At 41.2% G+C, this 10,674-nt stretch overlaps 2 protein-coding genes across 2 annotated transcripts; both read left to right on the top strand.

Moving 5' to 3' along the window:
* Positions 1–39: 39 nt before the first annotated feature.
* LOC135333669 (tolloid-like protein 2) lies at positions 40–4,345 on the top strand. The gene is made up of 11 exons (XM_064528676.1): positions 40–343; positions 411–590; positions 684–798; positions 963–1,363; positions 1,501–1,735; positions 1,863–2,182; positions 2,244–2,369; positions 2,483–2,743; positions 2,851–3,111; positions 3,199–3,453; positions 3,572–4,345. Exons 1-11 carry the CDS (start codon positions 196–198, stop codon positions 4,207–4,209), a joined length of 2,940 nt encoding a protein of 979 aa, XP_064384746.1. The 5' UTR covers positions 40–195; the 3' UTR covers positions 4,210–4,345.
* A 1,540-nt stretch (positions 4,346–5,885) lies between these two features.
* On the top strand, positions 5,886–10,071 carry LOC135333667 (uncharacterized). Its single transcript, XM_064528674.1, has 9 exons — positions 5,886–6,145; positions 6,332–6,478; positions 6,535–6,655; positions 6,739–7,124; positions 7,186–7,414; positions 7,481–7,695; positions 7,788–7,901; positions 7,997–8,128; positions 8,225–10,071. Exons 1-9 carry the CDS (start codon positions 5,938–5,940, stop codon positions 9,931–9,933), a joined length of 3,261 nt encoding a protein of 1,086 aa, XP_064384744.1. The 5' UTR covers positions 5,886–5,937; the 3' UTR covers positions 9,934–10,071.
* The last annotated feature ends 603 nt before the right edge of the window (positions 10,072–10,674 follow it).

The following is a 10,674-nucleotide window of genomic DNA, read 5'->3' as shown; positions in this document are numbered from 1 at the left end:
AGAGCTTGAGCTGACACAATATTACACTTAATAATTAATGGCATTTCTTGGATTTCTGGTTAGACTAAGGTATTTATAGTGTACAGTACAGTATCATCCACTAGATATCTATATAATTATAATAGCTGCAAGCTCATGCAGTCAGTATAACTGAACTGTTGCTTTCAACATCATAAAAAGAAAGGCAAAAGAAGAATGAAGAATCAAACTTTGCTAATGTGTCTGCTTGCTTTAACAACTACATATGTAGTGGAGTGCTTACCAATTGAAACTGAAGATGTGAGAGAAAGTAATGAAATGGCTGAAGAAAGGACAATTGTTTATGACCCAACTGTAGACACTGGTAAGTTCAAGAAATTGGGATGAGTATAGTTTCACACACACTAAAAATGTTACTGTCCACTGCACAGATTTCACAATAAAAGTTGGAGATATAACTTACTTCACAAAGAACTACCGAGAGCTATTGAATGAGAAGCTGAGTTACAAAGAGTCCTCGCAGGGAAAACAAAAGAGAGCCGTTGTCAAGCCCAAGAGTTGGCAATGGCCCAACTGTGTCATTCCTTACATTATAGATAAGTTCTATTCTGGTGAGTATTGTGTGGACATTTTTTATAGTCGCGAACATTCATGAATAATCCCAATATACCTTAATTGTATTTTACAATCACAACCTATTGCAGAGAAACAACAGCGTGTCGTAACCGAGGCATTGGCACATTGGGAGGAGCACACCTGCGTACGGTTTGAGAATAGGACAACTGAAGATAATTACATCTTCATCTATCCTGGTCCAGGGTGAGATATTAATGACAATAGTAGATGCACTGATGGTATACCATCTCTATTCAATATTGGTTATAACTGTGAATCAGCGATAATAGCAAGATGATTGTATTTGAATGGTGATACAGCAATTATAATGAATTTGGTTGCTTATCACTTCTATCTGTATTGTATAGGTGTGGATCATATGTTGGCAGAACATCCAATCAACAGAGGGTTTCGATTGGCCCGTCTTGCTTCTCATTTAGTAGTGCAGTGCATGAGCTTGGACATGTTATCGGATTCTACCACGAACACAACAGGCCTGACAGAGACGAGTACATTGATATAATCGAGAATAATCTTAAACCGGGGAGGAGTGTACTCTCACAGTTCACAAAACTCAGTCATGATGAAGTGGATTTACTTGGAGTTGGATACGACTACAACAGTATTATGCATTACGATAAAAACTCTTTTGCACACAGTTCTCATCTGGATACGATAGTTGCACTTGATCCAAGTATACCAGTTGGAGAAGCCCATACTTTGAGTTCTCTGGATATCCTTAGAGCCAACCTCTTCTGTAAATGCTCAAGTAAGGATCTTAAAATGACAGTTTAAAAAGCCATTTCACAGCCAGCAGATGTGCATGCTTTTAGTGCTATGATAGTTAAGTTTCTGCATGCATAGACCGATTAAAATGATGTATCATGTTACTTATTCCCATCTTAGATTCTACTGAAGACCACCCCCCAAGAATGACCTTTGTGCCAGATGAGATAGTGTCCGAGCCAACCCTTCCACCTCACGAGTTTGCATGTGGCAGTGTCTTCGATGGTGTCTCGAGTGGCTCCTTCAGCTCACCAGACTATGGCGTCTACTCACACGATACTGACTGCGAGTGGACAATCAGAGTTGAAGAGGGGTATCGAATAAGGTTCACAGTAGAACTGGATATGGACTACAAGTAAGAATAATAAATTGATGTATGTTAGTATATAGGTGTATAGCATTTACGTATTTATCCCCTCATGCTGATGTTATGTACTATTGACATAGAGTGATTCATGATTATTCATTTTCACCCTTTACAGCCAAGGCTGTGTAAATGACTACTTACATATTCACGAGAACTTTAACCGAAATGGATACGGTATCGGAAAGTATTGTCAATCATCGGATCGAATTATCAACACCTATACGACTACCAATATTGCATACATTCGATTCCACACTGATAGCTCAAATCAGAGGGCTGGCTTGAAAGGATTTAATTTAACGTTTGAGTCTGAAGATTTCGATGAGTGTGCGTATGGTGCATACTGTTCTCACAACTGTACAAACTTTCCTGGATCATACGAATGTCACTGCCCTAAAGGATTCTTCTTATCCAGTGACCACAAGCAATGTTTTGGTAAGTATGTCGATACAAAATCATACATGTATACCTATATTTATTTTTCTCTTCCGTGTAGATGTGAATGAATGTGCCCTGGACAAAGGGGGCTGTGATCATAAGTGTATAAATAAAGGCGGCTCTTTCCACTGTGTGTGTGAGGATGGCTACAGGCTACTCTCTGATGGGAAAACATGTGTTGTAGGTATGTACATGTATGCATAATTATTTGCACAAGGCTAGCTTATTCCTCTACATGTTCCTTTAGTGCTAGGATTCTAAACCAAACAGTCGTGATATAAATTAATTGTTTCTCAGATGCTGATGGAACCATGGACCCTTGTTTGATTACTAAATGCGAGCATTCCTGTGTGGTTGTCCCTGGTGACGTTCTTACGGCCAGATGTTTATGCCCTAAGGGGTACGACCTCTCATCAGACAGGGTGTCTTGTGATGAGGAGAACGAGTGCCTCGCAAGAAATGGAGGCTGTCAACATTTCTGCACAAATATTCCAGGGTCGTACGAATGCAGCTGTATCAAGGGGTACAAATTAGCAGATAATGGATTTGCTTGTGAAGGTGCTTTTGATTTTCATAGACACACTGACAGAATTTTTAGTCAAACAGTCGTTATACCTATAATATTTATATGGCAGAAATAATGAAATAACTTGTTTCTCACGTAGATGCTGATGATACCGTTGACCCTTGTTTGATTGCCAATTGTGAGCATTCCTGTGAGGTTGTCCCTGGTGACGTTGATACGGCGAGATGTTTATGCCCTAAGGGGTACGACCTCTCATCTAACAGGGTGTCTTGTGATGAGATGAATGAGTGCCTCACAAGAAATGGAGGCTGTCAAGATTTGTGCACAAACGTTCCAGGGTCGTACGAATGCAGCTGTTCCAAGGGATACAAATTGGCAGATAATGGACTTACTTGTGAAGGTGCGTTTAGTTTTCATAGACACGCTGTTAGTCGAACAGTCATTATACCTATAATATATTTATATGACAGAATTATTTCTCACATAGATGATACCGTGGACCCTTGTTTGATTGCCAATTGTGAGCATTCCTGTGAGGTTGTCCCTGGTGACGTTGATACGGCGAGATGTTTATGCCCTAAGGGGTACGACCTCTCATCTAACAGGGTGTCTTGTGATGAGGTGAATGAGTGCCTCACAAGAAATGGAGGCTGTCAAGATTTGTGCACAAACGTTCCAGGGTCGTACGAATGCAACTGTTCCAAGGGATACAAATTGGCAGATAATGGACTTACTTGCGAAGGTGTGTTTAGTTTTTTCCTACGTAGTTGTAGCAAAGCACATTACCAAAATATACTATACAAGCTTTCAGATCTTGTACGTGTACATGCTTTGTGTTCACTCTTTTTGTTTGTCTGCAGATATCGATGAGTGTGCAGACAACAACGGTGGATGTTCTGGTCACTGTACAGATTCTGACGGATCATATCAATGCTTACCAACTACAGTAGCCACAACATCACCAGATCCAACCACTTCCCCGCCCACCACCAGGCCAACTACAGTAGCCACGGTAACACCAGGTCCAACTATTAGACCTACCACTCGTCCTACCACGACTACACCTCCAACCACCCTCGCCCCCACTACGCTACCACCACCCACTCCGAATTGCCCTGTTTTACCATCCAACCCTCCGGGAAAGTTTGCTTGTGGTGGATTCATGAACGTTAATGACATGTTCGGACCAACTAATTTGCCCTTAGGCCCTATCCTCCCTGGCACCATAAATCCTGAATGCAATTGGATAATTTTCGGTGCTGGAACATTCAAAGTCATGTTCACTTATTTCGATATTCCCAGCAGTGAGCAATGTTCGTCCAATTCTGTTTCGGTGTATGATGGATTTGGAACTAGTGCTCCATTGATTGAGAAGATGTGTGGGGAGAAGTGTGGCGAGTACACAGTCACAGGGACAGGAAGTATCTTGACCGTGACTTTACGGGTGTCTTCCCCAGGATCGTTTAGAGGATTCTATGCACAATTTAAACAAATTTAACTGATTTAAAAATAATTGATCTTCACATTGTATTTTAATCCATAATCTTTTACTGTGAATTGAAACATTTTCGAATTCGTTATACTGCTGTATAATTACATGTACATATACTTGTCTAATTAAATGTGCCAACAATAACCAGACTGCATGTTAGGTATAATTATAATTATTATGTGTTCCATTTGGGACTTTAGTTTCACATGATCCTTTTAATATGGAAATTTTGTCAGAATCCAGTTGAAGCTATAATACAGTGCTGCATGTTTTAGCCTCCATGCAATTTTTACTGGCAGGGTATGAGCCTTTATATGAGTATGTAGCATCCATGGTGTTCTGCATGCATGTATGCATGTGTCTCGAAATGAACATGCACACACAGTATGCATGTTATGTTTCACTGTTGATTTAGTATTAATTATTATTTTTAATGGACCATAGGCACTCCTCCGAACCATAGTGTGAACCAGACAAATACAGACCATGTTTTTGTGTCTGTATAATTATAATAATTATAGTATGGTCACTGTAGACACGGACTTGTACTGTAGTGTCCACCTACACATTGGTTTAACTTACCCACAACGTGATGCTACGTGACCTCAATAGCACTGTGTTTTATTCGAGAACAAAGTAGGAGGTTAAGTATTTGTCACAACTGAATACAAGTTGACATATTCAAGCAGTGGGTCTGTATAGGTGTGTGCTGACATCAGTTACGACTTTGTAAAACGAGAGTCTATTGATGTCTGTATAAGGTTATGCCTGATTGCCTTCTCAATGGTCATTGAAGAAGTGTGATAGTGTTCCCACAATAACAATTGCACAAGTTTGCTTTATTGGGCAATAGCTAAATTATGACTCATTTTATTGTAGTGCTACTTTTGTTGACCATGCATGTGATTTAATTTGTCCAAATAAATCCGATAATTATGTCAACAGCTATAATTTACATAATCTTAGAACGTCTTATTAGTGCATTTATAATTTATATTGCAACCCAATCAATGGCACAACCATACATGTAGATGCAACTTCATGGTCTGATCATTTTCTCATACATGGAAGTGAGAGAGATCAAACAGTAACATTTCAGGCTGTCAATGTTGATGATTTCATGCATTGTGGATGCCTTGTTATTATCGAATGCCAATTCGTACATCTAAAAGCTGATCAAGGCACCAGACAAAGATCAACCATGCATGGTCCTGAGAGGGGGATATTATAAAGGTGAATGAAGCTGCTCCCCCATCTCCTCAACACAGTAAATAAATCCGTTTCAGTGTAGCTATAGTATAATATAATTATAGCTCCAAACCTGCCACTTTTAATCGGTGGTACTAGACTACTTGCAACCTATAGGCTCTTCAAAACGTGCACCCAACAGACCATGGCTTGATTAGCGGTTTAAGGGCATGCACAATATAACGAGTGTCTCATGCTGGGTAGTAGAGTTTGGACTAGTTATAATATAGGTCTAGATATTCTGGCAAGACACCTACAATCCACGAATTGTTATAGGCCTATGGCTTCACCCCCAAAGCCCTAAAACACTTTCTTCACTTCCTATACTGGGGGGTCACCAATCTGGGGGGTGTAATATTTACAACCCTTCTAACTCCGGAAGCTTGCTCCCTATAAAAACTTGCACTAATCAGTGATAACTCTCAGAAATCAGAAAAGAAAACTTACAAAGTTGTGCAATTCTACTAATAACTGCCATAACCTGCCATGGAACAACTTGCAGTTTTCACTGCATTCACAGCTGCACTCTTGCTTGCAGCAAATGCTTTACCTACCATTAGTGACCACAGCAGCCAGCTCACAGATGATGCCCCTACTGAGCTGCATAGCCTCAACCAACCTCGAAGTCAAGCTAAAGGAGTCTTTGGATTTTCATACAATGCCAATGGGGAGCATGTCATCGAAAAACATTATGGTGAGGCAATAGCATAGATTTCCACTGCATGTGCATGGCATTGCATGAACCTGATACTATATAGATACCAAGGCTATAGAATCAGGATAGAGCTTCTGAATTATGAATCAGGTATTCCTGGCTCTCTTATATTTGGCCCCATAAATAGTATTGTCAAATTTGTTTGTCATGTATGTTTTACTGTAGAGAACACCGAAGAAATTGAAGACATGATGTTCGAAGACTCTTCAATGGAGCAAGAAAACAGTGAACAGTACCGGAACAAAAGAAATGCCGTGTCAAACCTATGGCCTGGTGGGATTATCCCTTACGAGATAGCACCCGAGTTTGATGGTGAGTATAAATATACTTTGAGCATTTGTTTATCTGTTTTCGAAATGTGCATGCAGCTCAGGAGAGGAGGATCATACTGCAAGCAATGCGTCATTGGGAAGAGAACACTTGCATTCGTTTTCGCCCTAGAGGCTCTGATACCTACTCCATTCGAATAGTGACCAGTTCACCTGGAGAGTAAGTGCATGCCATATAAATATTTCCTATTGTATTATCCCGTGCATGAATCATTAAAATCACAAAGCTCACTCTACTTGCAGCTGTCGATCTTACCTAGGACGGACAAGAATACGACCTCAACCATTGTTTCTTGGTCCCAACTGTGTCCGATTTTCTACTGCAGTCCACGAGCTTGGCCATGCAATTGGATTCTACCATGAACATAGTCGTAGTGACAGGGATGAATATGTGACTATCCTGCAAAATAATGTTTTTCCTGGCATCACTGGAGCGTTTGGAATAAGCTATGGAAACACCCTTGGACTAGGCTATGACTATGCCAGTATCATGCACTACTCTAGCAGAGCATTCTCAAGAGACGGACGAAGTGAAACCATACAAACCAACCAACCTAACATCCCAATTGGAGAGGCTGAGGAACTGAGTCCTCTGGACATATTAAAGGCAAACAAGCTCTACAACTGCCGTAAGTCATTCAGGACAGATTACAGTGACTTATAGCTTATTTTTGTATTGTCATTTTCCAGCTTGCCCACTTTCTCCTCCGAACACTGTTGTTCCACCGGCCTTACCTCCTGTGAACCCCAGCCTCAGCCGCTGTGGAACAGTGGAGGTTCTGAGTGGTGGTGAGATGAGAACAGTACGATCCCCTGGGTACCCATCTCACCTCCCAAATCAAGCGTGTGCCTTTGTGTTTCAATGTCCCAGTGGTTTCCTTCCTCAAATCGAATTTCCGTTAATGAACTTAGAATCAAGGTATTGAAAATCGAATAATTTATGAAAACTATGTACTAGCTGAGCTGATATGTTTTTTTTTTCCAGCTCTGGTTGTAGTAAAGATTATGCTCAACTCTATTTTGGTTCGAGCTTGGACAATCAGGATGTTATTAGATATGGTGGTCTCAGCGATGGAAGGATCTGCGGAAATCGATACAGTCGAACAAGATTCTTTGCAAGTACCAACACTATTACCGTCTTTTATCGAACTGACAGTTCTGGGGGAAGCACTGGACTTCAAATTAAAATCACCTGTATAGGTAAGAGTTAGGATTTGCTTAGAAACTAGACTTCTACAATCAATTTTAACGTAATATTAAAACGTGTGGTAATTATTTTTCTATGTGCACAGATGAGGATGAATGTCAAAGTGCCAGATGTGACAACTGTAGAAATACTCAGGGTTCATTTGAGTGCAGTTGTAAAAAAGGTTACTATTTTTCAAAAGCTGCGACAACCTGCTACGGTACGTGTAAATATGTTTTACAAATGATCTTCAGTTAGTGTGCTATTCAACGAAGACCACATTATCATTAATTTGACTTCCACACTTGTATTCAGATATAAACGAATGTGCCTACCAGAATGGAGGGTGTGAATACAAATGTGTCAACATGGGTGGCTCTTACAGATGTCAGTGTCCATTTGGTCAGTACGTACAATCGGATGGCAAAAGCTGTGGACCTAGACTATGTAAGTTGCTTTGTGCCTGTAAAGTTCCATATCATCAACAGCTTTAGCAGAGCGTAGCTGTATAGCAATAAATTACCTGATTTTTTTCTATTGCAGCTAACCCTTCATTGCCAATTGCACCACAATTGCCGTCATCATGTCCTGTGACACCCCCTCCCACTATAACTACACCACGTCCTACTACACGCCCCACCTCCCGTCCTACTACACACCCCACCCCCCGTCCTACTACACGTCCCACCCCCCGTCCTACTACACGCCCTACCCCCCGTCCTACTACATCCCCCACCACTCGTCCTACCACATCTCCTCCTTCCCTATGCGGTGGAAGTTTAACAGGTGATTTTGGAAGCTTACAAACTCCTTCTTGGCCTGCGACTTACCCTTTCAATTTTGACTGTGAATGGAACATCCAAGTGCCTTCTCCAGGATGCAATGTTCGCCTCACATTCGATTCAATCTTTGGAATAGCTGGAAAAACAACTGAAAACTGTTCCAAAGATTATTTAAAGATCTACAATAATAATGGCCGCTTGACTCGCACCATTTGTGACCTTGGTAGACCTTTTCCGATCACTACAACTGGCAATACCAGACTATACTTCTTTGCTGGACCATATCATGGACCAAAACGTACGGGATTCAGGATTGAGTACATGATAGTCTGTCCAACCACTCCCCCGCCTACCACCAGGCCAACTACAGTAGCCACGACATCACCAGATCCAACCACTCCCCTACCTACCACCAGGCCAACTACAGTAGCCACGACATCACCAGATACAACTACTCCCCTACCTACCACCAGGCCAACTACAGTAGCCACGACATCACCAGATACAACTACTCCCCTACCCACCACCAGGGCAACTACTAGACCCACCACCCGTCCTACCACATCTCCTCCTTCCTTATGCGGTGGAAGTTTAACAGATGATTTTGGAAGCTTACAAACTCCTTCTTGGCCTGCGACTTACCCTTTCAATTTTGACTGTGAATGGAACATCCAAGTGCCTTCTCCAGGTTGCAATGTTCGCCTCACATTCCATTCAATCTTTGGAATAGCTGGAAAAACAACTCAAAACTGTCCCAAAGATTATTTGAAGATCTACAATAATAACGGCCGCTTGACTCGCACCATTTGTGACCTTGGTAGACCTTTTCCCATCACTACAACTGGCAATACCAGACTATACTTCTTTGCTGGACCATATCATGGACCAAAACGTACGGGATTCAGGATTGAGTACACGATAGTCTGTCCAACCACTCCCTCGCCCATCACCAGGCCAACTACAGTAGCCACGACATCACCAGATCCAACCACTCCCCTGCCCACCACCAGGCCAACTACTAGACCCACCACACCTCCAACCACCCTCGCCCCCACTACGCTACCACCACCCACTCCGAATTGCCCTGTTTTACCATCCAACCCTCAAGGAACGTTCGGTTGTGGTGGATTCTTCCAGATAGGTCAAAGTTTCGGACCTACTAATCTGCCCTTTGGGCCTTTCCTTGGCACTACAAAGCCTGAATGCAATTGGATAATTTTCGGTGTTGGACCATTCCAAGTCGTGTTCAATTATTTCGATATTCCCAGCAGTAGGCAATGTTCGTCTAATTCTGTTTCGGTGCACGATGGATTTGGAACTGGTTCAAATTCTCCATTGATTGAGAAGATGTGTGGGGAGAAGTGTGGCGAGTACACAGTCAAAGGGACAGGAAATATCATGACCGTGACTCTGCGGGTGTCTTCCCCAGGATCGTTCAGAGGATTCTATGCACAATCACAAAAAATTTAAGTGATAAACCAACATTTATATAAATCATAATTATTTCACATAATATATTTTGATCATCACTTTATTCTAATCACTGAAAGCCATATATTTTGCTGTGAATCATAGCGTGTTCATTATTACATTGGCTAAAAACTAAATCACCAACATAACCAGACAGCATGTTTTGTTGTTCAATGTGTGTGGCTGGGCTTTATAGACAGTATAATAATGTTCATTTGCTCAATGCACGTGTATTAATAAATTATGTAGACAAAGTATAATTAAACCATAATTAATTTGATGTGATGATGTTGATATCATACTCTTTTCTTTTAACAATTCTCATTGTAATGCTCCATCTCCATTTAATTTGTTGTTGTGTGAGCCTCTGGGGCTCCGTTCCATGCATGTATTCACCTTTTTGCCTCACTTCACTTTGCCTGTCAGTTGATGTTTTTGTTTCTCGATCTAAGAATTTGGTTAAGTTTACACTGTGAAGTCAATTTGACTGTAACAACTATGCTGTAACCGCTATTTTTTTGCCTATAGCTAGGAGCCTGTTAGCTAATTTGTCTAGCCTGTCTAGAATTCCTCTTCACCTAGATAAGAGCTTAACACAGTAACTATGACTGTGTTTTATATTATATTTGTCAGAAACAATACGATTAATACGAGACACCAACTCGTGGACCTCTGTGTAAGGGATTCAGGATTGAGTACATATGACATGCAGTCTGACCATACACTCACTCACCCAATATA

This window comes from Halichondria panicea, chromosome 3 (assembly GCF_963675165.1).
Source record: "Halichondria panicea chromosome 3, odHalPani1.1, whole genome shotgun sequence".
Lineage (NCBI taxonomy): Eukaryota > Metazoa > Porifera > Demospongiae > Suberitida > Halichondriidae > Halichondria > Halichondria panicea.
The sequence above is the reverse complement of the archived record's forward strand: the minus strand, read 5'-3'. Positions and strand labels throughout refer to the sequence as shown.